General features: G+C 41.5%; 1 protein-coding gene across 1 annotated transcript in view; it reads left to right on the plus strand.

The window, feature by feature from the left end:
* Nucleotides 1-13,397, plus strand: part of CHCHD6 (coiled-coil-helix-coiled-coil-helix domain containing 6) — a 116,055-nt gene that overhangs the window by 65,935 nt on the left and 36,723 nt on the right. The window contains 1 exon segment of the mRNA XM_075713593.1: nucleotides 11,694-11,829. Within this exon segment, the coding sequence (XP_075569708.1) occupies nucleotides 11,694-11,829 (136 nt within the window).

Consider the following 13,397-nt stretch of genomic DNA (forward strand, 5'->3'; position numbering starts at 1 on the left):
GGCTTGCTTTCAGTACTCATGGAAATGAAGGTTTTACTGAATTGCACAAAATTTTATGAGGCTGATGGCCCCTCAATTAAAATGGCAACACTAACTGGAACCTAGAGGAACTGCCTTTTTTTTTTTTTTTTCTTGTTTATGTAAATCTGGAAAGTTTATAAGATAGTTATGTGGTGATACTTGAGTTTATTAATCTTGACTTCTACTACAAGGCGTCATGTATTTCTACAGAGGGCTGTGTCCAGGAGTCAAGCTCTGAAATACTTATTTTGTGGACAGTCATGAAGCCCAAGGAGAAGAAGGGTAAAGACAATATAGTTTTCAAACAAAATTGCTCTGGGATTTCTCGTATCATTAGATTAGATAAATGATTAATTCAGTATTGAAATTAAGAGCCTCTGCAATAGGGATTTAAGAGTTTTCAGGAATAAAAGACTGATTACTGCTGGGAGCTCATCCCCAGCCTTATCTCAGCATAGTGCTTTTGTGCCTTGCAATGATGGTACCTTCACAAAAAATGGTTTGGCTCCATCCCAGTCCTGTTCTTCCCTCAGTGCTTGATTTGTGTGAGTTGTTCCTGCTTCTGTCTGTGCTGAGTCTGTTTCATGTAATCTTTATTTAGAGATGAGTTATTAGTCAAAGCTTTGCTGTTTCTCACGTTTATAAAGTTGCTCTTAGGAGGAAATTGGAATATTGCTGTAAGAGACGATAAGGCATGAGTTTCTCCAAAGTTATTTCAAAAGAGGGTAAAAGAGTAGATGGGTCAATTTTGACTTTGTGTCATTTTACATGGTGTGAATTTTACTGAAAGAAAAACCTTCTGATCATTTTCAGTTCTGCTTCACAAAGATTTTCACTCATTTACATTAGCATGTAAACATTTTCTTTATGAGTTCTGGAAGCCTGTTGTTAAGCAACTGTTTGTAGCAGTGCATTGCTTTCAAGCAAGGTGTATTTCCCTGCTACTTTAGCAATATGGTATGTGGTAATAGAAGTCAAATATGTGTAATGGATTTGTGTAAATGTTCCAGTTGGGCCAGATTATTCTTTTTTGAACCAAATTTTAAATCTTGAAAAATTATTAGGTTGTATACTTTATCCAAGCTGTCAAATCTTCTTTCTGAAGTTCAGTTCTTGGGGATTACTAAGATGCTGGTTCTAAATAAGACTTGCCTTTTGCCCAGTTAGTAAAATGATGTTCTAATCTAGTTTTCACAGTGCTGTCTGCATGATGCTATCGTGCATGATGAGGGATGACTAATAAATCAGTCCAATGAAGTCAGATTGCAGTTCTGTTAGTGCTGAAAAACCAGTGTAAAATATTAATATATCTTTTCAAAATTGCAGGAGCATTTCTTCAAAGGTACATTGGTAGAACTTGGGAATTTATAAAATAAGACCTGAATAGCAAAGACTGGAATAGCAAAGGAAGAGGTGCCAAAGACTCCATGTAGTCTATTAGGGATATTTCTATTGCTATCGATTTTTACATGGAAAGCACTTGTATTCTGTAGTAACGTTGCCATTATAAAACCCTTAGATCAGGGTTTGTTGGCAGGCCAAATCCAGATTGCTTTCAAAAGCATGGATATTTGTGCAGCTGTTAAAACAAACCTCAGACATACTTTGTGCATCACAGTACATGAAATATTTCAGTTCAAAGCTCTTTATCATGGAGAATGCAGTGAAAATAGAAGCAGATCTCTGCCCTCAGATTGGGAATTACATATTTTGCTGTGTACCATGGTGGAAGCAAGGTTTCTCCAGGTTTCATAGTATTTTATTGTGTATTTAGATGTAATGACAGGTCCACGCTAAAGTCCAGGACTTCTTGTGCCTTTGGTCCTGTCTCCATCCCCCCCGCCCCAACTTGGCTTGAGTTGGGAAAGTATAATGAATATTAATTAATTAATGACCCAGCTCAGCTTATTCCTGCTGTGTTTTTCTGCCTCTGTCTTCCAGCATGTGTGTTCTATAGTGAGCTGGTGGTAGTGGTACAGGGTTGATTTGTAGAGGATTGAGGTTAAAGTTGTCTGGGGAAGCTTTCCAAAAAGAGTGGTGAATTAAAGATGTCAGAAGCAATAATGCCTGAGAAACCACTTGTTACCAGTGAATTAATGACTTGTTTGCTAATTAGCAGCCTAAGGCAAAGTTGAGGTAACGCTCCTAACAATCTGGTCATTAATTCAGTAGCAACTGATTCCAAGGGCAGTGTTGCTATTTTGAACAGTAATTGTATTCCTGGTTCTGGATTATACGTGCTGTGCAAAATGTCTTTACTTACTGTTGAGTCAGATTCTTCTCCTGGAGTGATGGAGGGATGATAGGAGAGACCAAAGGCAAGTACCAGTGGGGGAAATTTGAGGAGAGAAATAGTTTGTTCTGTAGGTCAGAGCTTCCATATCTCCACCTTTGGAGGAAATAAGGGCTGTGGCAGGACGGCTGTGAACACCACCTGTTGCGGTGATCCATCTGCACAGAGGAAGTTGGTGGTGTTTGATGTCGGCTGATGGGAGTTTGAGGTCCTTTCATCCCTTATAAAGGGAAAGAAAAAACATCTCTGTCATCAGACCAGGCTTTGATGACTTAATTTGTTTTATTATTTATTTATCTGGTGTGATTTTGATAGTCCATGAAGTTACTCTGATAAAATAGGTTTCTAGGCTATGGGGTCCCATCAGCTTCTAGAGTCTCAAGATCAAGTGCTACTCAGCCTACTGTGAGAGCACCTTGCTGGGGTTGGTTCTTCCTTCCTATTCTTTTCTTTTCCTTGTTAGTCCTGGAAGTGTCTCTTGCCTGCCTGTCTGGGACATACACATACCACACCAACCACAATCGTAACTAATTCGGCCCGGAAAAGTGGTGTTTGGAAGACAGGAGCACTTGCTCGTTCAGGGATGAATATTGTTACTTTGGAGGGAACTTCTCAGGATCGTGCTGACTGCGAGTGCCACTAACAGCACGATGGAGCAGCCTCAAGTAGGCATGGGTCTCCTTAACTCACCTGAGACATTTCATGTGCTCTTCTCCAAACTTAAAACCATGTTATCTAAATTATTTTCTATAAGGATTTATTCAATTCTCTGAGGACTTCTTGAAATTATAATATTTATTTAAAAGCAAAAAAGAAAAAAAAATCCCAACCTCCCCCCAGAAAGAGACTTCAAGGCTTTGTGTGTTTTCTTTGAAAGCACGGTTATTGATGTTCTCTGGGGGATGAGTAGCTGCTTAGTGGGGATCTTGCTGAGTCAGTACTCAGCAAATTGTACCATGTGGTAAAAGGGGGCACTGTGGTTTTGAAGATTAGAGCATGTGGGCAGAAGCAAGGGGATTTTTTTAATAAGGTGAAAGTTTAGCTTCAGATCCCACCTGAACTTTAATGCTGGCAGCTTCATTCTCTTCTCAATTTTTTTTTTTTTTCATCTTTAGCAGGATATGCCACTCTGTCAGTGCAGAATATACTAATGGACTCATATTTTTACCCATCACTGATATCCCTTTGTGTAGTCTGGTGTAAACTGTAGGGACCTAGTACAGTACTTAGCGGCATTTTAGAAAAGTAACTGTTGTTCAAATGAGTGGTCAGGGTTTTCTTTTGAAAAGAACATTTCGTTAGCAGTCTGACATCATTCATTGCAAGATCATTTTACATAGGAAAAATTTACTGAACCTGTCCCTCATGTCTTGCGGTTATATGAAATCAGTATATCACATCTTCAGGTACTTTCTTTAGAATACTTTTTGGGGAGGGGTTTAATAGACCAACAAAGAATATGGGCCCAGCATTCTCCCAGCAGGCAGTTCCCTAGCCAACCCCGAGACGTTATAGCGCTACCACAACCCATATATTCTTAGGGGCAGTGCTGCGTACATTCTGTAAGCTGCATGCATTCCCCTCCTGACCTGAGATCTTAACCAGTTTTTAGATGGGTTTGGGGTTTTTTTGGTTTGGGGTTGTTTTTTTTTCTTTTTTTTTTTTTTTTTTTTTCTCTTTTTGGTCTGAAGAAAGAAAATCCCTATTTGGGTCACTTGTTGGGCTGTGTGTTGTTTTCAGATTCAGTTATTGCTTGCTATATTGCTTTTCTGCCTTGTGGGAGCTGAGCCAGCTTCCTTTCTGATTCAGAGAACTCCTTCCAGCAACAAGATTCTGACTCATTCCTGCTTGGCTTCCAGAGACCGTTTTGCTGCTAACTTTAGGCTCTTCATCTTTGCTAGTCAACTTTTAGTAGCTTGGCATCTTTGGAATAAATGGTGCATGGCTTTGTGGGCAGGAGATCCAGTTCTGTTAACTTCTGTATCTCTTGGCAAGTGAAGGAAGAGGCAGTAGTTTTCCATTCATCTTCCAAACTGGCAGTTTCTCATAACTCAGTATTCTACCATCATAATTAGTAAAGAATTTACATCCAAATGTACATTGGAATTATCCACTTGTGGGGAAAAGTCTCTCATTATTCCAAACCACTTGCCATCTGCCATGCAGAATGCTAATAGGGATGATTAGTTATCGCGTTTGCAGGTTCAGTAAGATAGGGATCATATAATTTTAGATGGTTTTGTACAGTATTTTGCATATTGCTGTCCTCCTCCTCCCCCAAAGACCCACAGCCTACCACCAAAACCCCAGTGCCTGCAGCTTATGGGGTGCTAAGGAAGCCAGTTAAATTTGGTTGAAACTGCACTTGGCAAAGCACAATGACATATAAATTGAAGCCTTTTAGGATGACCCATTGGTCAAATGGGAAATGACTGCTTGTGTGTGAGGATAAACCGTGTAGGAGGACAGGAGAGTTTGGGATACGTTGGAGTAAGAAAGAGAGCTGGAACCAGCATTGGATGGGTCACACAATCTCTTCGCATAAATTTCATCGCTAAAATGGAGAGATTGTTTTTTGATTTCCAAAATTAGAGGTTGTTACAGAGAACCTGCTAGATTTTAGTTATTTTTCCACTTCAATTTGTATGTTTTAGAGTTTGGGTTTTTTGGGGTTTGTTGAAGAAAATGTCGTTGGGTCAGGCTGTTTTCACTGAATGCAGTACAGTGACACAACAAGTTGCTGACACTTGAGATTTGGACATTTGTGTTAACTTTTGTTCTCAGTGATAGAATCTAATTACTTACACAGGAGAGGATTTCAGAACAGCTTCTGCATATCTGTGATCAGAAGGAAAGGAGGTATCTGTCCTGGAAAGGACAAGGGTGCACTGAGTGCACGAATTGCAGTGGGGAATTGTGTGGCAGCTTCAAACAAGCTGTCAAAACAGGAATGGAGATTGGGAAGTACTTGAGTGACAGATTTTGTGGGATCACAGAGTCATCCAGAAACTCATAGTGCTTTATAAATATGCATTCATTAGGCACTTCCATGGACAAGGTAGGGAAAAAGAATCAGGTGACCTATTATTGAAATGCAGCTGTCAAGGAGGAAAAAGAGGGGAAATACTGCAGCTGTGCAGTAGTGTGCTGCAGACAGTGTAACAAGGCATATGGGGAGGATTTAGAAAGACAGGAATACAACTGCTTCAGCTGAGATTTGGAGCTAGTGCCCCTATTCTCATGAAAATTGTCACGACGTTTCACCTTTTCAGGTACATCCTCTCTTACTCTGCACAATATGTTACTTCTTGCAAGCCTTGTATTCCATCCAGATCAGTGGCAAAGCCTGATGAGCAGTGTTTTGAATACATGAGACTGATCAGAAATATTTCCTTCCTGATCACATTAGTTTATCCTCATGAGGCATGCAGTTTGTTTACACTGTGCTAGGTTATGTAGCTTAAATATTACTGAATTCTTAGTAGACATTGGGATAATCTATTAAGCTTCTTCCATCTCTTATTTCTTTTGCCAAACAGCTGCAACATGACTCTTCCCTCTTTCATTCAAGCCACGTTATCAAGCTGATGTGCAGGATCAGGGAATCCCATAGGTTGTAGTGAGGCCATAGTGTTTGCTTTGTGGTAGTGCAGCATCCTGCAGCCTATACTGAAAGTTAGCTTTCCTGGATGTTTGTTCTGTGCTGATGAATTTGTTATATGTGAATGAAATGCTTCAATTGTGTTTAATTTTCTGCTGTAAATGTCAAGGATGCACTAATGAGAGAGGATGGAACCTTTCTATGTGCTGTGTATTGCATCTGTCTGCAGTTATTTTTCTGACATGTTAAAGAGAAGCCATCAGAGCCAACTGCTACCCAAGGGAGAATGCAGTTTTACAGGTCACTTAACCACTTACCGTTTTTTATATATGTACAGTACAGCATGGCAGCACACCACATTTATGTGACCAAAGCATCACTGAGCGTAGTCTGAAATGCATGTAATGCATCCTGGGTATATAAACATGCTAACCAGCTATATGATACGTCTCCAATTCCTTCCTGACGTGCAGAAACTGCTGCTGTGTGGCCTGGGTTTTGTTCACAGTGCTGCCTGTGCACTTCATTGCTGGCCTCTGAGGTTGTCTGCACTGTAGTGACGGTGGTGACTAGTGTGGTTTGCACAGGTTAGCTCAGACACTGGTCTTGGTCAAAGAGTGCAGCAGAAAGCAGCTAATCCAGTTGCTGGATTTTGCAGCCCACAGGAAACTGCAGATTGCTCCCCCATTTAGGTTGCTGCTTGCAGCTGTATACTGGAGCTAGCTACTCTGATGTTGGCTTATATGAGGGACCCTGTGTGTCTTTGTTTTTCACTTTCTGAGCAGAGGCATCTAAATGTTTAGATAACATCAGACTCTATCTTGAATTTTTGCTCAGCTTGAATGGTTTCCCAGAGTAAAAGGTAAAAAGAGGACCTTGCTCCAACTCCATCTGGAATTGCTGCTCTACCCGGTAAAGCCAAGTGACGGTGTGGTACTCGCTGTGGAGTTACTGATTTTGCACTAGTCTAAAGAGCTGACAAGTCATAAAGCATTAAAGTTGTATCTCCACTTGGCTAGTCTGATTTTTCATCTGGGTGGGAGGACTGGCAAATACATACATATCTTCCAGCTTTCCCTTGCTTTCCAATACTGAGTCTGTAATTCTTCTTCCAAAAAGGGAACCTGTCAGCAGCAAGTAGCTAGTAGCCATTGTGCTGTGCTTGAAACCTTCTGTCTATGAAGTCTGTATCCTGATGATACTCCCTTAATCGCTTCTTGCAGCAAGTTTGTGTGTTTGTCTTTGGAAGCTGTGTTGCTCCTTGATTAATTGATGGACATTTAGACCAGCACTCTTCCTACTATCACACAGCTTATGATGGAAATTCTCAAAGAACCTTGCTTTAACCTCCCAGACGCTTAGCACTTCTTCATGGGGTTTATATCCATGTAGAAATGAATTTGCCAAGACAAATGAATGCAGTTATTGACTGGAGCAGCCGTTACCTGCCGCTATTGAACAGTTAGGAGAGGGTTAAGAAGAAAACCTCTTCTGAGCCACTAGATTGGCCCTGACTAAGATGAATGTCTAATTCACTCCCAGCGTCCTTACTGCTGCCAGTAATAAAAAGCTTGCTTCACATATTCACCCCACTGCAGACGTTTCTCTTAAATTAAATATCAAGAGGACATATACTAGCACGATTCCACGCCAAGCCAATATTATCAGATTGATGTCAGCAGTGATAATAGAAGAAGGATAAGTTGATGAGATTTCATTTATTAAATAAAGTAAAGGGAATACGCAGTGATAGAGAGGATTTGGTAACTCTCGGTGTGTCAAAATGCAGCAAGATCATGCTCATTCTGTCTTACCTCAAGGGATAGCAGAGAGAAGGATGCCCTTTGTTTCACTTTAAGAAAACCTCTCCCTTCTTTTCCAGACAAAGACCTGATTTAGATCCCTCTGTGGGAGGGGGAGAGGAAGATCTGAAATCATGGTTTTCATGTGTATGTAGCCTTCCTTCCCATTGAACAGCGGTGAGGCAAAGGTTTCTTTCCCCACTATGATGGGGGAGGCACTGCTAATGAGTTTTATTTCTAGATTCATCCTTTCCTTTATCCCACCTGCCATCTTTTCTCCTTTCCTCTTCCTTTAAACGGATGCGAGTGTGTGTTATTGGTTTAATCTTTCATATTCTCTATGTCCTGCATTTATTTCCGAGGTATTGTCAGAGCTCATCTCCCATACTTTCCTGTCCACAGGTATTGTCCCAGCCCCTCCCTGCCCAGCCTTTCTCTCTTGCCTTTTCCCTAGCTGCTAGAAATGAGCCTCTTACATCTGTTTTGATAATAGCAGTAGCAATCACAACGTGTTTTATTTTAGACAGAGGCTAATTGAATACCTTATTTGGTGGTGGCATATTATGCTTAAAACTGTAACCCATTTTAGAAGAAAGGTCAAAGCATACTAGCCTTCTGCTCTTTGTATTCAAACCTCATCCCTGCTCCAACATGTTCCTTCCCCCTTGTTGTTTAAGAAATAATAAAAGCCCTCAAACAATGAGACGTTTACCAAGAGCAGTGGAGTGGAGTGTCCAGAAGATCAATTTCTCTAAAGGTTAGTTAGTGCCAACAGCCTTGAGCTGGGCTGAGGTTGAAGGGAGATAGTTGACAAAGGTCCGCCTCCTTTGGAAGTCAATGTGCCATTGCTCTCGACAGAGATGTTTGCAGTTAGACGCCACTAATCTGCACCAGGTTTTTCGCGTTTAATTTCTTTTCCTTTCAGATATGTACGAGTAAAGCCAGAGAACTGTAAGGTACAACTAATGTATAGGTCTGTAGTTCCCAGTTGTGTGGAAATGTTGCAACCTGAAGTTAGGAGACTTAATGTGAGCAGGAGAGTGGCTTCGCTTTGAGTCAGGTAGGACAGGAGTAGTGATTGCTGTGCTGGGAGGAAAGCTCCTCAAGCAGTTGTTCACCAAAGCAGTTCAGATACCCCTTTTCAGTCCAGATGGGTACCAGAACTAGTCTGCTGGACGTGGGTGACTTGTGTATTCCTGGACTCTGCAGGATATGCTTCCTTTTGGTGAGCTCGCATTTACTTCTTGTCCCTTCGTTTCGTAGATCACAGTACATGTGGGGCACAGTGACAGTGATCTCCCGAGCAGCGCTAGCTGCCTGCTCCAAAGTGAAACGTCATTCTCAGTGGGATTTAACTGGTTCTGTTGAATTTCCAGTTCACTTGTGAATGCACCAATATATTGGTTTGGGTAATTTGTATTGATAATTCCCTTAACCAACTTTGTGTTATGTTGATTAGTTTCTCTAAATCTGTTTTGAGAAGCTGGTGCAATTGATGCATAATCACAGTTTGAGGTTTTATTTTGAAGAAATAAAGGAGAATATTCTTGTTGTGATTCTGGGTACCTGGTACCCAAATGCTCTCTGTATTGTGGGAAGTGGCATGTATGAATACTGATTTAGGTACTCACTGGGCAGTGCATGCCATTCTCTGCTGATTGATCCCTTGCCTTTGGTAGGCTTTAGGCAGCAACGCTCACTCTGTGGATTCTCGCTCACCACTGTGTGGCTTTTGAATAGCCCTCTGCCCTGTGGGCTGAGCACCTTTCCTAAAGAAGAGGGCCACGGGCTTTGCACTACTGTCTGAGCCCACAGGTGGGTCCTAGCTTTATATTTACTCTAGGCAATGAAGACTGATGCCATAGGAGGGACAGTGAAGGAAAAGACAAAAAAGAAAAAATAAAAAAAAAGTACAATTCCTATAGCTCTCCATGCCAACAATAGCAACCTCAAGCATTCTTCTAAATACTTCTCTCAGATCTTTCTACCAAATTGTTCAGTTCAGGTGAATACAGATTTTTTTTTTTGTGGCATGCTGTACCTTTTTGCTTTTCCAGCTCTCTGCATGAAAATTACAAAATGCCCGTCAGTTTAACATGGCTAGGCTTAAAAAAACCTAATTTTAAAAGTCTTAACTTTTTCAATGAATTGAGGGATTTGGTGGTATTTCCTGACCTGGTATTGTTTGGTATCGTTTCCACAGTCTTGCTGATTTGATTAGAGTGATATTAAAGTTAGTGACAAAGCAAAATGCCAACATTATGAGTTTCTGAAGCTCTCCCTGGGTTCTTTTCTATTCCAAAATTTGAAGTTGTTTGGTTTTTTGGTTTTTTTTTTTTGTTTTGTTTTGTTTTTTTTGAATATGGATTTTTAGAGGCTTTAAAGGTGATTTGCTATAGAACATAGAAATTAGAAATGCACACTAGCCTCTAGGGACTGTGCATGGAATAAGTCTCTTCTAAAAGCTGTAAAATTAGTGAAGAGGTGGAAAAAGAAGTCTCTATAGTATCTTTGGTGGTTTCTGATCCAAACCTCAGTGTTTTAGAGTGTGGCTGTCATACTGTTACTGATAAATTCTTAGTCTGTCCATGTATGTTGGCAATAGGACTGAGGACTGAAGAAGTATCATTTGGAGTATGTCTCAACCGAACTATTTTGTGGGAGCAACCAGGTTGCTTATATGGAAAAGACAGAATTTTCTTTTTCTTCTTCTTTTGGCCCTTCCACTTGCTTTCCTGAGCACCTTACAAAAACAAGCATGATTTGGAAACTCATATCTGAGCTCTCCAAAAGCTTTTAGAAGATCTTGGTTTAAGATTTCATGCTTCTTAGAAATCTGTTCCACCTGAGAGAATAAGATATGCCCAGGATCGGGTCATGTTTTCTTCCTGCCTGGTTATTGAAGCCCTTGCTGAATGACTGCCTGTTGTTGTTATGTGGAAATTAATACATCATAGCATGGCATTAATGCCTGCCTGTAGCATCAAGTACTTTGGAAGGAAGAGGTATGTTTGATATTTGGGCACAGATCTCTGTAAGCGTATTGGGGCAGAAAATGCAAGGAATTAAATGGATTTATGGTTTAGGAGGCGGCATCTGAGGATTGCTACACCTAAGCATATGTTCTCTTGTTCTCTGGTAAAACATACCGTGGCAATTGTGCTGCAAATTCCTGCAATTTGTGTCTGCCTGTCTGTGAGGCTGATGACACTGTTGTTACTGTGTTTGTGCCAATGTTGCTGGTATTGTTTTACAACGACCTTCCCCTTTATTGGTACTGTTGCTGATGATGTGCCATATGTACACATGCACATTAGAGTATAAGAACATCATCCCTAATTGTTCTTGGGTAGCTGTCAATGCCGCTTACGGGGTATGAGTACTAATTGCTTCAGAAATACAAAGAAAAAGATATCTGGTCTTGCTATTATTCCATTTTTTCTAGTCACTAGGAGAATTGCAGTGCTTCCAAACATGTTGGATTTTTTGAAGTGTTTAAATAGATGAGAATTCAATAGATCGAGGCAGCTTATTCAACAAGTCCGTTCAGTTCCTTGTCAGACTGTTTACAGATCTAGTGCAGGCCCAGCCAGGATTCCTGAGTTCTGCCAAAGATTTCCAATGTGAGTTAGGGGAATCACTGAACCTCTTAGAATTGCTTACCCTCCCCGCTACTCCCCGCCCCCACCCCCCAACTGCAGAGGAGAGATGATGTTTTATCTAAGGGTGAAACAGCCCTTCACACCAAGCTAGAAAGAAAGTGTTCCTTCTTTTGGCTAAGTACTCTGGATCTTTCAGCTGAAAGACACTGTTAGTCATTTGACCCACTTTGGTGATTGCTGCTCCCACCAGTTTCTCTATTTTTTTAGGGCTAGGTGACTCCAACACAAGATTAGTATGTGTGTCACTGGTAAAATGGTAGTAAGTGGGTGAAAACTCCTCTTCACATATCTTTCTGTGCTTGTTTTCCCTGCAGGAGGAGGAACACTGATCCTGTCTGTGCAAGCCTGCAGTCTGAAATTCTGAAGTGCTACCAAGAAAACAAACGTGAAGTGCTCAAATGCTCGGAGCTGGCTAAGGAGTATCAGCGCTGTGTTAGTGCAGCTCAGAAGGTAACAAAAGCTTCCCTGTTGTACTTGCTGGCTTTGCCGTCTTGTTTTGCGTGGTGTTTTCTTTTGGGAAGTGTTTCTGAGAGCTGTGGTATCTGTTAGTTAAATTGCAGCGTTCATAGGAAGCAGTTTTTCTTTGGGATCCATTTTCCCACATTCATTCCACGTTTCCCACTCACAGTGTGGTATGTCCCAGCTTCACTCCCATCAGTGGGTCCTGTTGTACTGAGCTGCCACCAAAACAGTAGCACTGATGCTTCTAGGTTTCAAAGTCGGTCACAATAATTTTCCCAAGTTTTGCCTTCTTGCATGCTCTATTTTGCAAACAGTAGGCAAATCCATTTTGCCAACGTTGGCAACATTTTGAACGGGCTCTAAACATCCTCCCATTGTGGGACTTTGCATTTGGAGGTCTTGCTTCCTTTCATTGCTGCATGAGGAAAGCTTCATTACTGGGCAAAGCTGCTGCCTGTTAAGAAAATTGCACGCTCCTAAAAACTGTTGTTCTTGTGCAGGGGGCCAGCAAGCCTTATAGCTCTTCCTTCTGAGATGCAGAACCCTAGTAGATTCTGTTGATGCCTTAGGACAGTGGCTGCTCAGTACCTTGGAAGAATTTCTGGCTATTGAAACAAGTGAAGGAGAAAGGAAAAATGAAGTATTTGGAAGTTACAACTAGGATATGGTCTTGGGAAAAGTGAGTGGTAAGACATGAGCTGCTGCATGGGGTGTCTGGAGCGTAAAGGATGCTGTTGCCCATGTGAGAATTCAGTGGGTCAGGTGTCCCTCAAGGGCAGGCTTTTCTTTTTTTGCGGGGGATAGAAAATTCTCCAAAAGGTGCTGAGACTATAGTAAGGTGGATTTGGGGAAAAGGATGGAGCCTTCTGGGAACAGAAAACTGAGACTCCTCTCATGGGATTAGTAATGCAAAGGGTGGGGGAGAGGTGGAGATTTCATAGAAGCAGTCTTTCTCTGTCGCATTAGCATTGTGAGGGGAAGCTGTATGCCTGATTTAAGTATAACATGAAACAAGCTGCCAGCCGGCTCCCAGAAGAAGCCCGACAGAAGGAGATGGGAAAATTGTCAGGATATATTAGACCAAATGTTGTTGCTAGTCCTAGTGGAATTTTTTTCCTTCCTGTTTACAAAGAAGGTCTTTGTATGTCTGCAAATCAGCAAGGTTAAAGCTGCCAGGGAAAGGGCTTTTCTCTGATATCTTTTAAGTCCCCAGCTCCCAAAACGTGTGGTTTCTTTTTCTTTCTCAGCTTTAAACTAAAGCGCTGCCTGTGCTGCCGCTGCACAATCCATGCCCTCTGTTGCTGTGCACAGAGCACTGGCGCATCTATTGCCAGCCTCCGTTGCACGATGCTTCCTCCTTGCCTCCTGTAAATCAGGCTTGTAGCCTTTTCAGTGGAGTATATCTTTAGCAAATGCATTTACCAATACATCTTTATTGCATGCAGTGCGGGCGGAATGTGATTACCAAAGAAGACAGATTGCATTAAACTTCAGCATATTTGCAAGCTGCGGCTCCAACCCGCCTGAGAAAGGGGCTGGGATGCTGCCAGCCCTAA

The sequence above is a fragment of the Pelecanus crispus genome, chromosome 7 (genome assembly GCF_030463565.1).
Source record: "Pelecanus crispus isolate bPelCri1 chromosome 7, bPelCri1.pri, whole genome shotgun sequence".
In the NCBI taxonomy this organism is placed as follows: domain Eukaryota; kingdom Metazoa; phylum Chordata; class Aves; order Pelecaniformes; family Pelecanidae; genus Pelecanus; species Pelecanus crispus.